The sequence below is a fragment of the Pseudopipra pipra genome, chromosome 16, assembly GCF_036250125.1.
Source record: "Pseudopipra pipra isolate bDixPip1 chromosome 16, bDixPip1.hap1, whole genome shotgun sequence".
Lineage (NCBI taxonomy): Eukaryota > Metazoa > Chordata > Aves > Passeriformes > Pipridae > Pseudopipra > Pseudopipra pipra.
This window is the reverse complement of record NC_087564.1, coordinates 2,458,331-2,483,033: the sequence shown is the minus strand read 5'-3', so window position 1 is coordinate 2,483,033 and position 24,703 is coordinate 2,458,331. Positions and strand designations below refer to the sequence as shown.

At 43.7% G+C, this 24,703-nt stretch overlaps 1 protein-coding gene across 7 annotated transcripts in view; it reads right to left on the bottom strand.

Annotated features, from left to right (window-relative positions):
- CREBBP (CREB binding protein) overlaps positions 1 to 24,703 on the bottom strand; it is a 95,432-nt gene that overhangs the window by 49,275 nt on the left and 21,454 nt on the right. For all 7 annotated transcript variants that reach the window (XM_064672615.1, XM_064672616.1, XM_064672618.1 and 4 more), the window contains one exon: positions 7,711 to 7,887. In XM_064672615.1, the coding sequence (XP_064528685.1) occupies positions 7,711 to 7,887 (177 nt within the window). The remainder of the gene's footprint in view (positions 1 to 7,710; positions 7,888 to 24,703) is intronic.

Below are 24,703 nucleotides of genomic sequence, written 5' to 3'. Positions count from 1 at the left end.
AGTGCAGATGAGAGCAGTGTCTGCAGGCAGGCACAACATCCCCTCAGAATATTGCCTATCTTACTTCCCAGGACTGCTGACTGTTTGAAGGAGTTGATCTCTTCCCTGCTAGTCTGCCTTCCAAGAACAGTGGTCTGCAGGACCAGTTCATAACTGAAGACCTGCCAGTGCACCACAGTCACACCAAAGGGACAGGAATCATCCCACTCCAGAACGAGCAGGAGGCTTCTTTTTGCTTCACCTGAACGACCAACAGTTTTCTTGCTGAAGCAGCAAGTTCAGACACTTCTGCTCCCACAGTTAAAATAAATCTTTCAATGGTCAGATACATGAGATAAAAAAGATGGTTCTGTTTCTCTTGCCACTTGCTGAGCTCCACCATCAACAGAACAAATGGATCAGGGGCTGTCAGTCTGCTAAAACCTCTGACAGAGATGGGAGGTTCATCAACCAATTTTCTAGAAATGGAGTAATACACATTTCTATAGAGTAACACAGTCACTAATACCCTTTAAAATTATGGACACTCTCTATTCCCATAGGAAGATGGTTCTGCCCTGCCCCTATCCTGAAGGGCAAAACCATCCTGCACGTCAGGGCAGCACGGATGGACGAGTATCTCATTGTCAAGAGCTTGGATGGACACAGAGTTCCCTGGTATTTTACTTTGCTGAGGTGACCGATTCTCTACATTTTGATGTAGAGATTTTTGTATATTCAAAACCACTCCACATTGTCAAGATGTACCTCTTCTTAGAAAAGTAGGCACCAATTTCAGCAGCAGTGGCAATCTTAGAGCAGGTGAACGATGTGATACAGAACTCTGCATCAGCCCAGCTTCCATACAGCACTATGTTTTTAAAACACATTTCCTCTTCTGTAATTTCTTTTTACTTCCATGTTTTTTTCCTTCTCCCTGCTAGGAGAACATGACTTTCTGGAATCACTGTATTAGGACAAATCATGCGTTTAAAAAACGCCTTTTATTTCTTTTAGACAGGTTTGTAATCAGCAGTGGATCTTAGTGAAGTAATTAAAAATCCACTGCCACAAATCCCACCTTCAGGCACCCACAAGTACATGAGGTGAAACACACCCAAACCTCTTCAGTTCCCCTTCAACCACAGGCTGAAAGTGTGATCCTGAGGGTCCCCTCCAGAGAAGGGATAGTGGGCATAAAGTGGATACACACATGAACTGTAAATCTCAAAGAACATTTCTAATCAGCAACACTTCTATCTGAATTAAATGTTCACAGTGTGATCACCTCCAGTCATGTACCCAAATACACTTTCATTAAGATTCAAAGAAGTCCTTCCTGCACACAAGAATTGCAGGAATGCTCTAATAATTGTTGAACCGGCTCTGAAAAGCCAGGAATTCTGTCCCAAAACTGAAGGAGAGCTCAAGCAGCAGCTGTCAGATGGCATCAGGAATGAGGCACTCCCCAGTGCAGTCACCAGATGAACCCAGGCTTTGTCCAGTGACAACCAGAGCTCCACTGGGAAAGCAGCACAGAACCAGGTTACACTTCTCCACGTGGATGGTGGCCTCTCTGGTTCCACCAGTTACTCTGAACAGGTATGGTCTGAACAGCCTGATCCTATCCAAAAAGGAAGAATCCTTCTGACACCAGGAATCCCAAGGTTTGCTTTGACCCCAGAGGCTGGAGGCTCACACATGCACAAACCAGGCTGAGATGGGCACCAGTACTACAAGCACAAGCGTTTGCATTTGTGCCCCAAAACCCTACAATGCTGCCTTTCCTCACCCAAGGAGCTGGAGGAATCAGAATCTGAGTCTGGATCACGGGCAGAAGACTTCAGAGGAAAGGAGAAAAGGCTTCCTGAACTGGATAGGGCCTTGGAAGGTGGTCATGGTCTCTGGAGGGAGAAAGACTCAAGCGTCAAGAAATTATATCAGCCTGTTAATAGCACAAATCTGAGCCCTGGCAGTGCTCCAGCAAATGAGGAGGTAAGAGATACTCAGCTCCTGAATACAAAGCCAGCATGATCCAAGAATCCCAGAATTATTTGGGTTGGAAAAGACCTCCAAGATCAAGTCCAACCTGTGACCATCACCACCTTGCCAACCAGACCAGAGCCCTGAGTGCCATGTCCAGCCACTCCTTGAACACCTCCAGGAACAGGGACACCACCACCCCCCTGGGCAGCCCACTCCAGTGCCTGACAACCCTTTCCATGAAGAAATTCCTCCTGATCTCAAACCTGAACCTCACCTGGAGCAGCTTGAGGCTACGATCTTAACATGAAGAACATGTTCGGAGCCCAAGATTTATTTCAAAGCTTTGGCACTGACGTGGATACAAGCAGAGTTTTCATGTCAAGAGTGAACAGGAATATTTTCATTTTCCAGTTTTCACCTACCACTGTGGAAAGTTAACCTCCACTTCTGAGGGTGGTGCTGGGGAGTGACCCTGCAAGCCCATGACAACCACAGAGGTGAGAAGGCTCCCACGGTCAGGCCATGGAAGGAACCTGAATAGCTGGTCCTGAAGAGCCCCCTCAGTGCACTGGGCTTTTAATTGCTAAAGGAATTTTCTTTTAAAACCAAGCAAAGGTCTCAATACTATGCAGTTGACTCTGCTGGGAAGCAAGGCTGGACCAGCATCTTTCTTAAGGAGTTTTATCCCCTCAACTTTCTGATTTGAAGGACCAGCAAATGCCAAGAAACACACACTGAAGAAGTGTTTCAAAGTAGCAAACAGGGACAAAATACAGCAATCTTTAGACAGAGTTCAGCTCTCACATACAGGAAATTACCTGAACGAAATATTGAGGGGTTTATACATCCTACATAAATCTTAATATTTTACTGTGGGATAAAACAGACTAAGGAATGATGAACATTAAAAATCCCAAATAGCAAATCCCAAATAGAAAAAGGGATAAGAGGCAAATGAGAAGTTTGTAAGGGAGGGACAGTCATGCTGACTATGCAGTACTTCAACTCCTGGAACAGAGAAAGAAACAGCAGTGGATATTCTCTACCACCTGTATTTGCCTATGGGGGATGGGAGAGTAGAACATGGACAAGAGAGCTGTGGAAAGGTTAAATCCTCTTTGTCAGCTTTTGCCAGGCTGGCACTGTATTTATGTATGGTGCAAAAACTAAAATGTTCCACCATTCAAAGCAAACCACAGTCCCAGGATGAACTCCTGCACGAAGGCAGAAAACAGATGCCTTCTCTGCTCCCCAAACAGCGTTGTTCCTCTGGCACCCAACACTGTCTGTTGGATTTGTTTCCAGGCTATTAAGACCCTCTCCTTTAAGAGCCCATGGCTGAGCAACATGGACAAGAGCTTTTCCCAGCTGTTGGCTGCTGTAAATCAGGAGGGATTTTCTTGAGGAAGAGAAGGAGTGAACATGCCTGTGAAGGAAAAACTTTCAGAGAGGAGGTCAGGGCAGGCACAGGGAAGGTGAGCACAGCTAACAGCAAGCCCACCAGAGATTGGGAGACTGCTGGAGAGAACAGCAAGCAGACACACAGCATGACTCTGGGGCAACAGCCACAGACCTTTCCCACAGTGAAAGAGAAGAGTGACTGTGCTGCAAGAGAGGAAAAACCACAGAGAGGTTAAGAACGCAGGCCTTCCTCCCTGGAAGGGCACAGGAGTTAAGTAATTTTTCACAAAGTCTTTTATTTCTAGTCTCTAGAATAAAATACCAGCTGTCTATTTTAAGTAGCTTCAGTTCTACTTGTTCTAATTAAACCTGGCCTCCCAGTTTAAGACCTTTCTTCCTCTCTCTCGGAGGTCCATAGCAAGGCACATCCTCACCCTCAGTCACTTTTCCTCTCTTTTGATTAAAATCTGTTACGACAAAAATCCTAAAGGACATAAAAGGAAACAAAGAACTCAGCACAAAGCTCCCGATGTAGTTTAGTAAGAGATGGGGGAAAAAAACCAGGAGAAGATGTGCTGCTCCAATTCTAAGTCAAGAACCAAGGAGAAATGATTTCCTTCGCTTCCAAAAAGTAACATTCTCTCAACTCCATCTGCTGGTCATAGGGATAACTGTGAAACCAAGCTGGTGTCTGGAAGCCAAACTTCACCCATTGTATTCCTAATTCTTGTAGAAATGCTAGATTTACTGGTATGTCCACAAAGGAACCATCCATCACCACCCCTGGAACAGGCAGCACTGCGGGGAGTGCAAAGCTTCAGTGAGCGTGATGGAAAAGTCTAACAGGGTTCCTCCACTGACAGCTCATTCTGGAGCCTGCACATTCCAAAACCAGGAGCCTGCTGGCTCCTGAACAGGCTGCACACTGTGCTGAGTGCCCAAGAGCAGAGCGTGGCTCCCTTCCCCAGCCCAGGGATTCTGCGTGATCTCTGAGCGCTGCCAGTCCTGCATCGAACCATGGAAGTGACACTGAACCTCAATAACGTGTCACCAAAACTTCCAACAACATGAGAGGCAACATTTCTCCTTTGGAAACAAGCCTTTCACTCAAGATTTCAAGCTGCCCATCCTGTAAAGAGAACTGATTCTGTAGCAGTCATACAAATTAAGTGCTAATACGCTTTTCGGATCCACCGCTGAAACAAAACAAACAGAAAAATCAATCCATCCTGCTGGCACTGAAAATTAATACCTTAATGCTGACCTCTTAATCATTTTAATACCATAAGGTTTGTTCTTCTTTTCTAATTAAAGAGATTAATCCAAATGTGCTTCTCAGGGTGTAGTGTAAGGTCATGCTTGGAACACAGGCTGCAACGAACTAACACTTCTGAGACCCACTTTATTGGGAAGGGAAGAGAGTGCTGTTCTCAGGAGAGTGGTAGCCTGAATTTGGATCAAAAAACCCAAATCCACAGCTGCAGCACATTTGTCCTGGCTGCCAGGGTCATGCCTGGCAGTGGTAAAGCTCCTGGTTAGTGTTGTGGACAGGGGTGTCACACAACAATTAGAATAAAGTGGGTTAAGAAACTCACTCGTCTTTCACTTTTGCAGCCCACATGTAAAGTGTAAGGCTGAAGACTGAAAGGAGCATTTAAAAAATCTCGCTTTTCAGGACTCTGGGGTCTTCAGATAATGGCTGCACCTTTCTATTTCCTCTTTTCTTATTTAAATATTATTTCATGGTAACCACAGTGTTCAATGCCATGTTGCAATCTGGTTTCCTGCCTCAGATATGCCACAGATCACCAGTGTTCGCATTCACATGGGCTTGTCACTCACATGGAATAGTACTTTTGGGGCCCTTTTATGATAAGAATAGTACAGAGGGTTGGTTTAGCAAGATATGTGGTTTCAATCATCCCACAAAAGACCCTAGAGGTTTTTATTTTTAAAATATGTAGTTGGTCTTTCACTTGCTGTAGTAGATGGAGTCTGAGCTGATCCTCTATGGGTTCATTTTTGATAGATGTTAACATAACAGTCCTGTCTCCCTCAGGGTACAGGACAGGCCGTGTCTCCAGCAGACCATGCACAAGGCAAATACATTAAATAAACCATCATCTCCAGGGTCCTGAAACACCCCGGGACACAGAGATGGCAAAGGGATTGTGGCAAGAAAGCATGGCATGATTGCTCCACCACTGCAGCTCTGCTCTGGGGACCTGCCTCTGTCACAAGCTGCTTTTCACAAGTGCCACTCGGGTCACATCTTAGTTGCCCACTGTGAGAGACAGATGTCACTTTGATGTGTGCTCCTATAACTCAGTGAATGCTACGAATGTTATTTTACCCTTAGATCATGTCTTAACACATGAAATAAGGTTTAGCAACTCAGAACCTACAAACCCCAGGCTCTGAGTCAGCAGATTCTTCCAGTCTTACTGTGTTTAAAACCAGGGCAACACATCTTTATCTCAGAGTGGAGCTGTGAAAATGAACTAATCCTGAATGTTAGGCCTGCCCCAGTGCTGGCTGCCACAGGAAAGACCATTTGGAAAAGACTGGAGTGAAATAAGTTACAACAATGCCCACAGCCACACACCGAGCAGCAAAAATAGAACTAAATGTTGACTGTGTGCTCCTTCCAAGGGCTCTGTTCATATTGTTCACTGAGTAAAGCAAAGTCCCTGTGGAAGGAACAGCATATGGCTATGGATGTGCTATTACCAAACAATTACACTGCCTTACCCACTGCTGCCAAATAAAGGTTAAATTTTAACAAGTGTGACATTTCCTTTGAAATTCTTGGCTTTACAATAAAAATGTTTGGATGGAAACTTCAGTTTTTACAGTTCCACCCCCGGCAGGACCATCATCCCTCTAAGCCACACGTGAGCCATGAGCTGAGACCTTTTGGCTTGACAGAACCACTGCCTTTTGGCTGAAATGGCCATTACCCTCCATATATTGGACACATGAAGCTTTTGACACCTGAGAAACAAAGAAAGATGGTTCTGACTGTTCTCTCAGCTGGTGTTTTTGACATTTTAAAGCAATTGACAGTACTGGGAAAGTTTCCCTTATTTTCCTCTGTCTCTTGGACAAGATGGGAGAAAGGAAACAGCTTTTTCTTTTATTTCTCTCCCACCACGAAACAAACCTTGATGGCAAGTCCCCTTTTTACTCCACCTGAATATCTGCCACTGTATCTTACACTAATAAGTGAGTATATTAAAATTCAGGCTTCCCAAAACCTGATATTTAAAATGAGCACAAAATTGGGCTTCAAGATCACCCAGTCCCTGAAATGAATACAGCACTTTGGGGAGACCTGCAGGTTCCTTGCAGGATCAGGACAATAATTCATTTGCTTCACACCTGATCCAAAATTTTTAAAAACAAATTTAGAGCAGTCATGCAGCAAACTGTCTTTTACAAATATCCTGCACGAGTGCAAGTGGTATTTCAAACATGGTTTTAAATACGAGTCACCAGCTCCCTTCCATAATCACAAGCAGTAAATGACAGATGATATTAAACAACGATCTCACAGTGTGACTACAGAAAAATTAGAAGTGATCCTTTAAAATCAGGAGAAAAGGGGAAGTTTATTACATCCTGTTGCCTCTCATACAGAGCCTATTGGTGACAGGCAGGTAGCAAACTCACTGATGGAAGGACAAGCATTGGTTGCGCCAAAAAATAGTTGGTTTTTGATTTAAATTAAAAAATAGGTAATTTGCATCTTATGGAAGGTTTAACAAGTTTCTATAGTAACTGCTATCATGTATAAGAATATAAAATGCAACATGCTGGGGTTTCCATAGAAACAACACAAGCAGTTTGATTAATACGCAACATCCTGAGACAAATGGGAATATTTGATTTCACTTTATAAAGAAAACTTGAGTAAACAGAACACTACAAACTTGTAAGGTATCCTAATAAGAACTGTTCTCATAGGCTTGTGAGCTGCAAGTTGTGCCCAATATGAAGTGAGAAGCATGTGGGGTGTTTACTACAACAGGCTCTAAGGATATGAGGTTCCCTTCAGTTCAGGAAGGTGATGATGCATCCAACACACTCTAATTGACAAACAGAACTTAAAGAAGACATTTTTATCTGGTTTGAAACTAAATGTACCAGACAAAACAGAAGGATGCAATGCAATTCTTGTAGCAGAACACTGTGATACAGCATAATGTACCCAAAGGAACCACGGGGCAACGCTGATGCTTAAACGGGAAGTAATTTGATAATGTTGCAGAAGCTGGATCACCCAAGGATTCAGAAAGCACCATGAAGAAGTAAAAAATGCTGGAAGCAGCAGGTGCAACTCACCATGTTTGGCACACTGGTGACGGGAGTACTCTTGATGTCGGCAGGAAAGGGAGACAGACTATTGGCCATGCCTGGCTTGTTCGGTAACTGAGGATTCACTCCTGTAGCTCCCATCTGCTGCCCTCCAGTTTGACTGAAAGGCTGCCCAAAGGGACTAGTGTTACCTGTCATTCCCATCTGGAAAAGAATGAATGAAATGATTAGAATTGCTGTGATTCCAAAGGGACATTAAAAAACCCTCAAAAAACATTAAATATCCATATTTGCATTCACAGAGACCAAATTCTAGTTTAAGTTGCTCAATATTAAATTCTCAATATTAAATTCACAATTTCACAACTTTAATCAAGTTAAAATATATTTTAAAAAGATGTTTTATGAATATATACAGCTGTGTGGGGCTGAAGTCTTGCAATTCAACTCACAAAACCAAAGGCAAACACTAGATTATCCTTCCCAGTCTGCACTGACAGAAATTACATTTTCCAACACTACAAAAGCTTTTGAAGACCCAACAAACCTCAACTCCTGTGATACTTTGTGCATTCTGTGCACAAAGCATGACTCTGTACATAGTCTAGACGAGAAGGGAGGGGAATACATAGAAGCATCGAGCAAATGGTTATCAGCTTATGTTTTGGTGCTTGAGAAGTGTCTGAGCAAAAGGACATCTATCCAAGGCTGACATCCTTGACAAATGACACCCCAAAACTCCTCGAGATTACCAAGCAGAAACATGACTACCCCTGAATAAACAATCCCTGTTCATCTAAAGAGCCCTTTGGCCTGCAGGAGTCTCCCCAGTGGTGAAATGTCTGTTACTGGAGCTACTTAATATCACATTAGACAAAAGGTCCTGAAGACATTTTAGCAGGAATTTACTTCTTCCAAAGAGGATGACTGAGACTAGGATCCTTCTCACTCACCTCAAAATAAAGAGGAACTTTCAGTCTCAGAACCATTCAGGTTAGAAAAGACCTACAGAATCATCAAGTCCAACCTGTGACCAGTCACCACCTTGTCAACCAGACCAGTTGTTCCTTGAACACCTCCAAGGGATGGTGACTCCATCACCTCCCTGGGCAGCCCCTTCCAGTGCCTGACAACCCTTTTAGTGAAGAAATTCTTCCCAATATCCAACCTAAACCTCCCCTGGCACAACTTGAAGCCATTTCCTCTTGTCCTGTCCCTTGTCCCCTGGGAGCAGAGCCCGACCCCCACCTGGCTCCACTCTCCTGCCAGGGAGTTGTAGAGAGTGAGAAGGTCCCCCCTGAGCCTCCTTTTCTCCAGGTTGAGCCCCCCCAGCTCCCTCAGCTGCTCCTCACAGGACATGCTCAACAGATCCCATTTGTTCTTCCCCCTGCCCCGCACTGGGAGGATTTCTAGGTGACTTTATCACCCGTCAGCTTGTCCTAAATATAAAACCAACCCCTGAGCAAAGTCTTTATTCCAAATATTAAATTGTATTTTCCTCTTCCCTTGACATCCCCAGCCTTTCCTTACACAACACAGTGGTTTTCCACATCCTGGTCTCTTCTCTTCCCTTCCCAGCAGGGATTCAGGAGGACTATTCCCATAGCTGGAAGGAGGACCACACACATCAGCTTATCACTGCCACAGCCTCATAACAAGGGATTACTCAGTGGGTGCCTTTCATGCTTACAGGAATCAGACTGAACGAGAGTTGATGAAGCCCCAGTTATGAGCAGTAAATTCCACTGGGGCAGAGTCCAATAAACACAATCTGACTGGGCCTTGTCCCCCTTGGCCATGTACTTTGTACCCTCGGGTTTCAGACAGCTGGCCCAGCTCCCTCCGAGCAGCTTCACGTGAGGAAACACTCCCTGTCCCTGCATCCTGCACAGTGACTGCTGCCAGATTTGGGCCTTCCTTCACTGTACAAGACGTTCTATCCTCACACATTAAAAAGAATCCCAAAAGCTGGCACTTGGCAATGTAAGAGGTTATCAAGTACGTGTTCCAGAGTAAAGCTGAATAATTCAAATAGAATATAAGACCAAAAAACAGCATCTGAAGTTTAATCCTAAGACTGCTCTTAAAAGAGAAGTGGTATTGGCTACTATCACATGGCACAAGTATCAAGAATTTTATTTTCTGTATTTCTGTGTTTGTTTTGTTGACTGCATGCTCAAAGAAATTAGTTTAATTATTATTTATTACACCATGGTATTATTTATTACACCATTATTATTTATTACACCATTAATTCTTCTTATCTGAAGAATTAATAGCAAAGCATTTAATAAAATTCCCCACTAATTGAGACAAGGTATGAGAAAGGATCGACTGATAACTACAGCTGTTCATTAATGCTCTGAGGGTCTATCAGATTAAGAGGGAGGAAAATTTCTGAAACTAAAAGGGAGATTCTGAGAAAGATTATGACCAACTCCTGAAACCTTTCAGAGGCCAGAAATAGGAATAGTAACTGCTGGGCTGTTATTCAGCTTCCCCGTGTCTAATTCCCAACTACACACTTCATCTGTCTGTGGAAGGATTTGGCCCTTCCACTCTTCTTTGATCTGGCTTTGAAGTTTGGTGGAGGTTTTTTTGAATGGAATAACACATTGACTACTCTGGCAACCACCACCATGCTACAACTTCCTACGAGCCCTTGGAGCCAGCACCAGCACTGTAAGAGCCGTGGGGAGCCCAGCCTGGGAGCCAGGAATGCTGCACATACAGGAACCTGCTTCCATGGCTTCCATGGTCCTACTCGGGGCAGCTCATGGACGGAGCAGACTCAGGCACCGAGGATTAGATGGAAAAGGCTCAGTGCAGGCAACAAAGATGCCCAACATGGATGTGCTGAGCTTGGCAGCCTGATGTGGAAAGATACTGGCAGAATCTTTACAGCTGAATTTTCAAAATGCAGAAGAGAGATTTTCTTTAGGCAGTGAGAATGCTGAGCAAATTTTACATCAGATTAAAGTCTTGCTCCAAAAGGAACAGAGAGGTGTTCCTCATCTCATTATCAGGGAAGAGTAACACTTTCATATTAAAGTGTTTAAAAATAGGTTTTTTTGAAAAAAGTATTACAAATATTTTGGTCTCAAAAGACAAAGAACAGAAATATTAATTTTAATTTTGTTAAAACTCTAAACCTCTAGCACACCCCCAAAGCACCAAGGACCTGAAATGCTAACAGGTACCACCACATGGGTGCTTCATTTTATTTTAACATTTCCTTTTCAATAGATCTTGTTATTAAACATATCACAACTCAGTATGACAACAAAGCAATCTTTCAAGTCTTCCAAACTGAGTGCTTAATAGGATAATTTTTCCTACTCTAGGTGGTCATTAAGTCATAAATAGTTGTTTGAAATTTTAAGAAGTGTCTTGCTGTTCTTTGAAATCCAGATGGAAGAGGAATAGCTTCCAGTTGAAACTTTGTATTTTGGTAAACCTGCTCTTGGCCGCGTTGTTTTTCAGTGTCCAAAGCTGTGCTTCCATAAGGAAAGGGAACCTAAGGCTAAAAAGTTATAGCAGTCCATAACTTTAATAAAACAGCATAGTTTGATAACATGTTAAAACATTAGACATGCCTTTTAACCTACGCTTCATTTTTGTAAATTAATGCCAATGAAATAAACTGCCAAGGACTTTTTTTTGTTTGAAGTCCCTTTACAAAAAATAATCTGAAAAGGTGGAAAGACCTTCTTTATGTGGCAATCCCTGAAGTAAATAGAGAGACCAAAACTCATCACAAGATGAGTTCATTAAAACTGATGGATCCTTGTTTCCGGGGGTTTGAAACTCAGTTTTTCCTGGAGTTAAGATTAACAGGACTGTGATTTCCAGAGACTAGGAGTGCACAATACAATGCAAGACCTACTCTAATGAACTCTTATGTGTTTATAAGAGCTTCCAACCAAGCTGGGATCGATGAGTTTTAGTGGCAGAACAACCTGCTGCCAAACAGCATCAAGATCCAGTGTTCCAGAGCTGTTACTGGTGCCCTGAGGGGCAGCTTGGAATGTATTCCAGCAGCAGCCACCTCCAAACACAGCCAGGTAGGGAGTCCAGCAAAGCAAACCTCTGTCAGCTCCTCCCTGGTGGGAAGGCAGCAAAGAGGAGGTGGAAGGAAAGGAAGAATTAGGAAATCACACGCTGAAAGACACCCAGTGAGTGAGGAATTAACTGCAATTCCTGGTTAATTATCGCAACTCTGAGCTCAGTGACTTCTGTGGAACTTTAAACCACAGCTGACTGAAATCTCAAAAGATAACTGGCAAATATAAGCAGAGGATTGAGCCTGTAAGCAGTAAAGATTCTGCCCTGCTTGTTCATTCTGCAAACTGAAACCTGCAGCTCCGAGGCAAAGGACTCCCCAGGCTCAAACGCCGCAGCTCCTGCCTCTGCCCCAGCTTTTTTCCCTGTGTGAAATGAGGGGGCAGGTGGGGGGAAGAAGATACTCAGAGACCTTCAGTTTTATATTTCTGAAACAGAACTGCCATCCCAAAACAGGGGAAGATTACCAGGTAATTACAAGTCATCAAAGAAGATACACGGGAAGAACAGGGAGTTAACAGCCTGGTAAGAACGGGTCGTTTTCATGGGGAACTCTGAGCCATCACAGAGATTTGTATTTGGCTTAAAGTATGTTAAATTCCCTTTCCTGAAAGGAACTAAAGCAAAAAGCAATCCAGGGTGAGTTGTTTCTTTTTGCACCTGCAATGAATGGGCTGAGACTTGCCTGCCTGGGCTACTCCAGCTTCCACAGGCAGCCAGTGCATCTCCACTGCAGGAGCTGAAAGCTCCCCTCTGAAAACCTGGGTGCTGTTGCTGTTCACTCCCAATTTGTTCTAAGCTTAAGAATATTCCCTTCTTGTTGCTTCTCCTCTTCCCTCTCAGTTCATCCCCCTGTTGCAGCCACCATTTTTGGCAGCCACGTTCCCTGCGCTCCATCCCTTTTCATCCCCCTCCATCCTCCACAGCTCACGCTTTCTACTTTAGTTTCTGTGTTACAATTCTGGGCAACCCTTGCTTCCTGCCCAGCTCTTTGTGGTCACAACTCCATGACTTCTATCCATCAGATCAAAAGCAGACTTTTTCCCACGCAAGGTGTTTTCTAAGCAGCTGTTCCACCAGCTGCAGCCAGGGAGATGCAGAGGTGCATCCCAAGCACAAGTCAAGGTTAGAGGTGCCTGAAGAAGGAACATGATTAATGCAGGACATCAGCTTAAAACACATTATTTCTGCTCTGAAACAGTTCTTCTCAGAAATATGATAATGACACTCTCTTTTAATGGAAGAAAAGCATTTAATTTAATAATTCTGGTATCCCAGAAAGAGAAGCAGATTCTGTTCCCTTTTTTATCACTATGGCAACTACTCTCTAAGATCCCGGAATCTATTACCCAGCGTGGATAGGAAACGGGGTATTGCACTCCACTCTCACAAGACAAGGAGTGTACAAACTTCCAAGCTGAAAAGAACCCCCAACACTTAAAACCTTTGTTCAGCTGACTTGGACCACCCAAGCCACCACCCTGGAGCCTGCTCTGAGCAGCAGGTGTTGGAGGCACTTCTCTTGTATTGCTTTTTGGGTCTTTTCAGAGCAGAACAGCAGTTCTGTTTCCTCTAACTCCTGGAGTTTCATAGATATTATAGAGCAAGGCTGTGATCAAATCTGAACCTCATCCAAGGGTACAACTTGGACGTGGTATGACAGAAGGAGGAAGTTCACCAATCCAATTTCCAAGACACCTCAGGAGCAGCCTGAATCTCCACACTTGCTGTTTCTTCTGCTTTTCAACTTTTTTTTCCTCCCTTCTTCAGCACCACCGACACACTCCAGTACCTCTTCCTCCAGCCCAGCATCAAGGAGCTACTACCTCTTGTAAACCAAGTGTTCAGGCTGCAAATAAATCCTGTCCTTTCCTCCTCTTCTAAGTTTTTATTAACTGTCCCCTCATCTCCACAGCCCATTCTCTCACTCCAGCATCCAGGTTACTCCATTATCACATTCCTCTGGGGTTCCCAGGACATGCAGTGACTACAACAGGCTGCAAACCCCATTACCTGTTACAAGCACATCATTTCCTACTCACAATCCCTCTTTTAGCTCCCTCTCCAACCAGCTGTCATAAACCACACAACTGCACACAGTTCTGCTCCTTGCTACCCCTTTTCCTTTGGGAAATTCTGCTCTCCTCTGTCACCCCAACCCACCTTTCACTCCAACATTTCCAAATTTAATAAAAGGTCTGACAGGACAGACAATTCACTTTCAGCTTTCCTGGGAGAGAGAAAGCACCTGCATTTGCAGGCATGTGCCAAGGAGCAGCACTCACCTCTGCCACACTCCTGGGTTTGTATCTTGCACCACCACTGCCTACATAAAGGTAATGCTACAAATTATTATTATTTCTTTAATTAGCTGGTCCGGCCAGATTCGTCCAAAAAATAAAAACAAAACAAAAACTCAAACCAACAAACTTGTCTCCAAACTAAATGTTGATTTTCATTAAGTTTTGAAGCACTGACTCTGTACAAAAATGGAAGAAGGTTATTCTGGCCAAGTATTTAAAATCAAAATACTACCATTGGATTTGGACTAGCCTCACAGTAGAAAAGATACTGAAAGGTTGATATGAGAATCAAAGCACTCAAAGCAGCACGGGCTCAGTGGAAAATAAGCCTGGCTGAAGTAATCTGATTATGATCCAATCCTGTAAACTAAAAATAGTTATCGTTAATATTCATTTCAGTATCTGCTGAGTATCCAACTAGAAAACAAGCCTGGAAAGAAAGGAAGGAAGCTAGACAAGCTTGGCTGGACTTGGAGAGCCATGAATCGGCAAAATGCTTGAAGAACAAGTCTGAGCTCTCAATATGCCAACAGGAGGGATGAAAACTCGACTGGGTAAGGGGAAAGCAACAGCATCATGTGTTTGGAGAGACGTGAACGCTGCTGCAAAACCGACCAACACACTCTGTGAGTACTTCAAGAGGGAGAGGCAAAAATTACAGGACCCAGAGATGCCTCAAGAACTATTCAAAGGACTAAAAGGCATGGCTAAAGACAGGCTAATTGCAATCTAATAGCCTAATTTATTTAGCTTACTATTTAAGCTTATTAATTTGCTTATCTTATTAAGGCAAGGATTGAAGTGATCCCAAAGTACTGATTTTGGGAATAAAAAGGTGATCTCACAAATATTTCTTATTTAGCAAAGACATATAAACAGGTAAGAGCTGAAGCTCTGTAGCTTCAAAGAAAAAATTAGAAAAAAATGGAAGTGACCAAATACCACTGAAATTGTTAAGGCTATATTAATGTTTTATTTAAATAAGGTTTGCTTCTATTCATCAACAGGAATTAGCTCACAAAAATCACAAGGCCTCTAATCAGAGGTATCCTGATTTTGTATCACTTTCATTTTCATGTGCTTAATTCTTTATAAAATGGAACCTCCTATTAGAAAGATTACAAGTTCCCTTCTGCTTGTCTAACGACAACACAGAAAGATGAGATGAAAAAGTTAACTTGGGAAGCAAAAATATTCTGAGACCTTGACCAAAGTCCATTAATCAAATCCAGGGACAAGTAGCAAAGGCCAGGAAAGCTGAGGTGCAGAACAGAAGCCAAAACCTGAATCAAACTATTGCATCCCCTGTGCCCCACAGGGTCGTGTCAGTGAGCAAGGCTGAGTGAAGCCTCAGGTGGCTGCTCTTCCAATGCCATGGGATCACAGACACAATGGAACTGCAGCACAGAATTCCACCCATTCACCCAATCCAGCAGCAATTCAGTCACCTCTTCAGGCTGACACTGACTGCAGGATCACAAACCAGTTCTGTTGTCAGGCATCCTCAGGAAACTGTGCTTAAACAACAGTGCCGTGACAATCAGTGCCCCATCTCCCCTCCCTTCCTCAGATCAATTTTTCTCTAATCACTTTGGAAGTCTCTGGTCAGTTTGACCCATTTTTGTTAATGGTCTCACAGATAATTAAGCTCCCAAGGTTGCTGAGCAGAGAGATGGACAGGTAGATTATGACACTGTCCTGATTCCAGCCAGTGCTTCCAAGTGAGCACTCCACTCTGGCAATATGATCACCTTTTTCCCTCCCTGCTAACCTGCACCTCAGCTGTGGAAAGACTTCCAAGGCTGTGGACAGATTTGAAAGTCTCCAGCAAACTAGAGAGGAAATGTCCCACATCCTGCCAGTATGGACCAGAGCCTCTGCTACTGGGAGCAAGTGCCCCCCTGCTCGAGAGAGAGGACACACACCACGAGGTAACACGTGGTGTTACCTGCATGACCATGGAAAGGACATGAGGGAGTGGGATGCAGCACAGATATGTGAGCTGAGAAGAAGAACAACCCCCCCAGGAAATTGTTCAAGGATAAATGCTGCTCCAGTTCCCAGTGGGCAGGCCCTAGGACAGAACAGGAGGGATGGTGGTACTTCTGAGCTTCTTGAAGGGACCTCTGGTTCATATTTATATGTGAGCAATGAGTGACCAGAACTAGAGGGGTCCTGCCTCCAGCTGGGGAGGGGAAAGGGACAATGGGAGCTATGGGACTGTGTGGATCCCATGGCACATCAGACCCACAAGAGTACAAGGCTTTAGCTGATACCAGCACACAGTGTGCCCTGATGCCATCGAGACATGTAGGGGCAGAATCCATCTCTATTTCTAGGGTGCCAGAGGGATCCCACGAGCTGACTGTACTGGAAGCTGAAGGGAGCCTGACTGGGAACAAATGGCAAACCCACCCCACTGTGACTGGCCTAGAGGCCCTGGGCATCCTTGGCACAGCTCACCTCAAGAGAGTATTTCAAGGACCCAAAAGGGCATTGCTGGGCTTTTGGGATAGCTGCTGTGGAGACAGAGGGAATTAGACAGCTGAATACCTTGCCTGGCCTCTCAGAGGACCCCTCTGCTGTGGGACTGCTGAGGGATGATGGACAACAAGTACTGATCACTGCCATAACAGTGCAGTGTCAGCAGCAACCACAGCAGCCAGGACTCCGTGACCACCAGCCAGGAGATGATTCATGAAGTGGAAGCCAGGGAGTGCTCAGCAAGGCTCACTCCCTCTTTAACAGTCCCACATGGCCAGTGTGTGAGCCCAGTGCAGAGTGGAGACTGCCAGGGGACTATCATGGCCTGACCAAAGTCACAGCACCACTGACTCCCAGAGCCCCAGGCCAGGGAGCAGGGGATGGAGTGGGGGGATCACATCCCCTGTCCTGCACCAGCCTCTGGGAAAGGTGAATGGTGCAACAGACTGTTAAAAACCACACTGAAAGCAATGGGTGGGGGGACCTTCAAACACCAGGATCTACATCTAGCAAAGGCCACCTTGTCAGTCAGAACTAGAGGCTCCACCACCCGAGCTGGCCCTGCCCAATCTGAACCTCCAGGTACTATAGAAGGGGATAAACCCCCTCTGGTGCACACGAGGAATGTGTTAGGAAAGACAGTTTGGATCAGTCCTGCCTCAAGCACAGGCAAACCAACCTGTGGGATTAGTTTGGCTCAAGGACCTGGGTGCACTTGGTGGGTGATGCAGGGGGACAGAGAAACACATTTTTCCCTCAAGGGGATTTTGGGTGAGGACAGTCTGTAATGTTGCACTGTATGATAGTGGTTGCTGAATGACACTGCCACTGTGTGCCAGAACTGCCATGGACAGTGAGGATGGACTGCTCCAGATACACCAGTCCTGAGCTCCTTTTGCACATCACCCCTCCTGCCCCAAGAGACATTTAGGACACATGGAACCCACAGTCCTGGACTTAATGAACTCAAAAGACATCCTGGAGGGATGGCCATTGACTGTGGAAATGATACCTGTGCTTGTGTATATAGAGATATATATTAACATATATTATATATAGTTGGAAGGTGTAGGATCTGGGCATGACAGAGATGGTACAGAACAAGGGGTGGATAATGTCCTGATTCCAGCCAGGACAGGGTTAATTTTTGCAGCAGCTGGGAGGGGGCATGGCCAGGGCAGGGAGGACCAGCACTAAACTGGGGAATACCATTCCTAAACCAGGACAGAAACTCAGATTAACATCTCCATGAAGAAAAACACAGACCTCTGCCATCACCCACTGCATTGAGCAGCAGACCCAGCACCCAGGGCTCTGCAGGAGCCACCATCATTGCCAGCTTTGTCCTGTCAGCACCTCAGGGATTATCTGAGGACATGGGAGGGAGCTGAAAGCTCGATAGGAAACAGTTCAGAAGACCCCTGAGGAGGGGTGCTGTGAAGAACTGTAGCTTCAATAGTGGCAGTGAGGACACACAGACAATCTACTGATTATGCTACTCTCTGCCCTGTTTTGGCAATAGAAAAATAAGAAGGTCAGAACCTTTTTTCCCCCCATCAAACTGTTCCTACACCTCTGAATCTGACAAGGAGGAACACAAAAAGTCAGCCTTTTACTGAGCCACCAGTACCCCTGTATTATTCTCAGCTTAGTCTATGGTATAAAAGCTAAAAATCAATTTAACTGTAAGCCCCGGATTAATAATTTAAATTATTTCAGAGAACAGAACATGCATGTCATAATTAAAGAAAAGAGAGAGAGCAGAGGCATTTTAGATCTGATCTCTTTTGATAAGAGGCCAGATCTTCACAAACTAATAGCAGTGTTGAAGAGTCACATACATGAGAGCTTGGCTGTTCAACGGTGTAAATTGCTCTAGTAAAACACATCTTCCACTCATCACTGCTTTCTTCCAAATCCCTGGATTTGCAAGGAAGGATGTTCTCCCTGCTTCCTCCAACCCTTCCAGTGTTGAACAAATGAAACAAGCCTGGGTGATACAACATATAAGTGCTGAGGACACACTAACTGCTTCCACCTTTCAAGAGCTGCTATAAACTCTGCTGCTGTTTCCTAAATGCCTCAGTTGGAACTTCAGGGTTACACAGAACCAACACCTTTAGGCTGACAGAGCAGATGTGCACAAACACTCCAACCCTGAGTAACCCCTCAGCTACTCAGCATCATCCAAAATGCCCAGTTATGCCACCAAGATGTCAGGGACATTTTTCTACTCTCTCTCTTTTTCTTCTATAAAATAGAGCAAGCTGGCATGAAATGGGAATTCTGCACTTCCCACTATGACCCACAGATCCAAGCTACAGGATAGGGATGATTCAGAACTTCTGGACATGCCATGTACCCTTTACTTCCCTCTTAATGGGACTCAACAAAACCAGCCACTTAATATCCATTATTAGATTAACCCTTCAAGTCGTTTGTCATCGAATTACCACACCCACCTCAAACCAGGGCTTTCAACATGTAACTTGGTTAAAGAGCTCAGCATTTTGTTCCCTCTTTCTCTCTTTCCACCCATTGAAATGCTTTTGCTAACAAGCAGCACGTCACCTTGCTTGGTTTAAAGAATTTTAACTTCCTTCTTTGGTGCTTTCCTCTCTCTCTCTCAAGACAAGGAAATCAGGCAGTCTGGTGTCTGAGGTGCTCAGAAGTTACAACTGAAGTACACAAAGCACTGTGAATGAAAGAGGACCTTAGAAATTCAGACTGACAGATAATTCAGCTGCTCTTCAGGCTGTTAGTGACAGTGAAAGAGGACAGAAGGGCTTATTTCTGCTTTCCAGAGTGGTAACTCAGTGAGACAGGGACCTGTGCCATCTGCACCACTTCACTGCCGGGTCCCAGGTGAGTTTAACACGAGTTCCAGAGCTACTACAATCTGGCACCAACCCCCTGGAGTTATCCCCTGCTCCGTGCCTTGTGCTGCTGCCACCACTCCCCTGGCGCTCTGCCCGCCCGCTCGGGACCAAAGAGCAGCTTTGCAGCGAGGACTTCACCCTTTGGACTCTTCTCCCCCTCTGGAATGGAGCACAGCTCTCCAGCAGGAAGCAAGGTCCACCTCCCCGACCACAGCTCTCGGAGAAGCCTAAGAGATGGGTCCATTAGGAATTCAGGCTCGTTTGGGAAGGGGCAGCCAGGCTTGCTTTACTACGCTGGCATCATCTTGCATCTGTTTACTGACAGAAAAAAGTAAGTCTCTGCTAATTACTATTTCATCCTATAGTAATGTGTTCCAAGAGAAAGTCACCACGGCACTTGGGATGTATATGCCAGAGGGACAGATGGAGAGGCAAGGAAAAGATTAATCATTTTATGGCAGAAAGCCAGTGGTGGTACCAAAAAAAAAAAGAAAAAAAAAGTGAGTTCAGGTTCAATGCAAGAATGGGGGCAATGCTGGTATCTGAGCTGAGGTGAGAGCTCACCTAAACCAACCTGCAGGTTTGGCACTTTGACAAAATACTCAGTTAAAAATACTCACTTTTAAAGTCAGTAACAAGAATGTCTTAAAACAAGTAACATTTCAAGAATCAGTTCTGAGAATTAAATTATGACCTGGCTCCCAGCGTTCAGAGGAAGCCGAGCCTGCGCTCCAAGTCTCCACTCTCCCTCCTCTTTAATCTAATTTCTATAACCAAAGCCCCAACAAATCCATGAAGCAATTATTGTCCTGTTCTTCAGGAGTAAGCTAACTCAGAAGAATACTCAAATGCCCAGGAATAACTAATTTACATCATCCTTTATTATAAAAGATTAGGTAAAACGAAAAATAAAATTTTAAAAATCCCATTAGGAGGAAGACAGGTGTTTTATGACCAGTTGTAATAAGATTTGAAATTCTCTTCCAAGCATTTCACAGAGGTCAAAGACAAATTTAAGTATTTCAAGACCATTAAATAAATGAACAAATGTTTCCCCATAATCACTGAAATACAAAAGACAAAATTTCGTGGGAAAACGCTCTTTACAAATGACTGGATTTTTTATATTTAAACACTGAAATACATCGAGAACAAACTCTTAATACATTTAACTAGAAACCAACCTTTTCCAGGAAAAGAAAAGGAAATAATCATGTGCTTGCACTGTACAGATGACTGGAGAAAGAAAATATCTCCAAAATTCCGCACAAGCCTGAGTACAAACACAATGGAATGTTCTACAACTCCAGCACTCAGCAGCACTGTCGTACTTATGAATAAAGAACAAAGCTCAGAAGATTTACTCTGTAACGAGTGTCACCTCTGCAAATAACAACTTCAAAGCTCTAATGGATAATTAGCCACAATTGATCAATGTATTCCAATTGCTTCGAGAGCTTTTATGAGTGCCAAGCAGAACAAGTGGTTTTCTTCAGATAAACAAGAACTATTCTTGGTACACAGGAAGAGAAACTTAACCAGAACCACAAAATCAACTAAAGATGTTTCAAAGGTTTGTTTCATCAAGAAAATCTGGTTTGGACACAAAGAGTAATTCAACAACACTTAAGAGGATTCTGAAAGCCTGAAATTCAGTGAAGACACACCTCGACAGACATTTGATTGTACATTCACAGGTCAAAATCTCTTATGAGTTACTTCTAGAAAATGCCTCAGTGTGGACTAAACCATGTTACAGTCACACAAAAGCAGAATTTTTTAAAACAGGTTCTTAATTGAGTATCCCTGTCCTCCCCCAGTTCCTATACCTCATCATCAGCAAAAACAAGTCTAGGAATTAGACAAGGGGGAATGGCTTCCCATTGACACAGGGCAGGGTTAGATGGGATACTGGGAAGGAATTCTTCCCTGTGAGGGTGGGGAGGCCCTGGCACAGGTTGCCCAGAGAAGCTGTGGCTGCCCCATCCCTGGAAGTGTCCAAGGCCAGGTTGGACAGGGCTTGGAGCAACCTGGGCTAGTGGAAGGTGTCCCTGCCCATGGCAGGGGGTGGAATGAGATGGACTTTAAGGTCCCTTCTAACCCAAACCAGTCTGGAATTCTATAAATGCAGGCTTCTAAATCAACAGGAAATTCAAACCGTGTCCATGCTCCTTCCTTTATTTCCTGATATTGGATATGAGCATTTCAAAAAGTACCCAAAAGGCCCCAAAAGCATTGACAGCTGTGTCTGGCAGCACCTCAGCAATTCAGGAGTGCCTATAGCTGGCTGGAGACAGCCAAGTGAAAGGAGAGCACGTCATGCTCCAAAAATTTAGTATTATAAGGAATAAGCTGTTTTGGTAAGAAAAAGCAGCAGCGCTATTTAAGAGATTCTTTCCTCATTTATCTCCCAGAAGCTGGCCAAGGATACATTATCCAGCAGTCCCTGTGATGTGATATTCCACAGGGAGGGGAAAGGCAATCAGAGCTCTGCGGAGTAAGAGCAACTGCAAAAGTATCTCAAAAATATAATGAAAAGAGCTATTCTGTGTCATTGCTTTACAATGTATACTCTCCTTGAGAGATGTGAATCCTAAAGGGAAAGCAGGCACTCTGAAGGGAGAGACTGTGCCTCTAAAAGAAGTAACTATTCAATCCAGGAGGAAAATCAAATAAGACAAGAAACAAACTCACACTGCAGGTTACATTAAATGCATTAAAAGAAACAAAAATCAATAGTGCTTACTCAAAACAACCACTTAGCACAAATATCACAGCCTGACATTACCAGTAACTATGGAGAAACATAACTATAAATAATTTACGCCGTTAAAATAATTTTTAAATATCTTTAAGAGCAAAATATGTTTGTTTTGAAACACCACACTGCTTCAAGAGCTACTGTGACATTTCCAGTCCTTCTATAAAAGGTGCTCTCCTTGAAGATTTAACAATTCCCATGAAACAATGAGGAGGCAATTCCTAACAGGTTTTTAAGCAAGGCAAGATCTGATGGTTGCCTTTAAACACATGATTAAAATAGAGCAGTGCAAACAAACCAGGCCTGTGCACACACTCCTCACTGACAGCAATTGCACACAGGATGATCCAGAAATGTATTTTTTAACCCAAGATGCCCCATATCAGACTAGGGAAGCAACGACAGCTCATTCTAGAGTGAAATCCCATTTTTGACCCATGGTGTTCCAACACTTGTCCATTTCCAGCATAGGAAGATCCTCCCACCCTAAAGGCAGTTATTTAAGTAAGTCAGTTTGCCAAAAGTTTCAAAGGGCACTTGTTTTGTGTTTGTTTCTGAAAATCCCCTTAGAAGAGCAGCCATGCAGCCAGGACAGCAAAATGCTGCTGTCACTTGGAGAACTCAAAACCCTTCCACCACCAAAACCAGCAGCATCTCAGACTGCTAAATAATCTATTTACTACTATCTTTTAGAAATATATTTCATAGTTTTTTTGGCAAAGATGTCCCTATATTTAAGGTGCTGTCTTTTCATTATGATTCATTCTAAAAATGTTTGTTTCCCAAACCTAAAGCAGATTTGGACATACAGATACCAAAGAACAAAAGCGTCACTTTGGGGCTTGAGCAGCTTCAGAACTCGTAAGCACAGACATTTCCAGGTGTTACTCACACAGTTTTTGTAGCACCAGGAGCTCAACAATCATCTCAAGTTCTCATTCATCTAAATCTCAGTTCTGCAAAGTATTTCTGGCCTTAGAATTAAAGCCACTGCATGGGTGACATATGAACAGCTAAAACACAAGCAATAAGCTTAGTGTGCCACTTCCCTTCACAGCCACAGTAATTTCTGGGGTAAATAAAAATACTCTTCCCTGTAGTAGCAGAAGGAGGAGGATGAGGAGGAGAAATGAGCACAGCTACAGCAAACTGTCTACTGATGTCACACACAACCAGACTTCAGCTTCCAAACAAAAACCAACAGGTATTTCCTCCAAACATTCGCAAGAAGAAAGAAAAATGCCGTTATATCTTGCCATTCCTTATACTCAGCCCTGCAGAGTAAACTAGCAGCTGTGGCAATAAGAATTCAGGATTATTTTTTGAGATGTGGGGGAAAGTATGTATTAAAACACCTTTTCTAGTTTAAAAATCAATCAAGGTGAAGAACCTGCCCACTACAAAGTAGATCTGGGCGTGCTCTCTGTAACCTCTTGGATTGAAATTTTAGCCCCCTATGGAAGTGAGGGAATTTCAAAATTCCAAAGTGCAACTTTCCAACACAATGTTATTTTCTGCCTGATGGTTGAAGTGTCCCGTTTCCTTCAACAAAGTGTTTTTCACTTGTGGAATGGCCTCCTTTCACTGCTTCCACTCCTGATCCACTTCTCAGGAAGGCTGACACAGTTTATCAAGCTCTACGTAATTTTTCAAGTTTCCTGCATTGCCTTTTTTCTAAGCAAACAGACCACCAGCTTTTAATTTTCAGACCTTAATATCACCTGTTTTGATACATTTCTGTATGTCCTTCCAATTACAGGATCCCCAATAAAATCACAGCTCACTATAAGCACAAATATTAAATTTATCTTTTAAGTAAGGGCAAGTTCTGAGACCTGCTAAAAGGTCCTGTCATCAGAAAGGCTCCTGTGAAATCATATCTACATGCATGATTAGAGTCTGTTAAAAAAATGACTGTGACAAAGACATTTCCTTCTGACTGAAGTAACCAGGCATTTCGTAACTTCTGCACACCGGCGTTTCAGTTGGCAGGTTTTCCTCCCTCTCAACATCTGAGTCATTTTTTACCTGTGCATTAAAACCACCAAACTATGAACAGCAGCAGGAAGGTACATGAAAGCAGGCTAAAAATTAGAAAGATGTCATTTCAGTCAGAGAGAACTTGGAAGTTTCTGTTATTTTGATAAACCTGAAACAACACTCTAGACCTCGCTTTTAACCTGTGGCTTCCGAAAGAACTGGTAGATCTCTTAGTTTCACTTCCAAAACCTTCTTTCAGATACACTTCTTAGGAATAAACCCCATTCCAGCAACAAAAACTGAAGAATTACAAGACTGTAACAACACAATTTATGGTTAATGACAAAATCCTTAATGTTTGTGCTGTGTTACCCCAGCCAAAGATAAGGGCACAATTCTACTCTGAAAAGAGCCCGTAATATGTCATTTTTGTCAGCTGGATGATAAGCCAGTTCAAACCCAGGCAGTTAAAAAGCCTCTCTGTGAAGCAGGAGGGGAAAGCAGGCTGTGGTTTGTCCCCACTCAGTCTGAATGTTGTGTTTCTTGCAGCC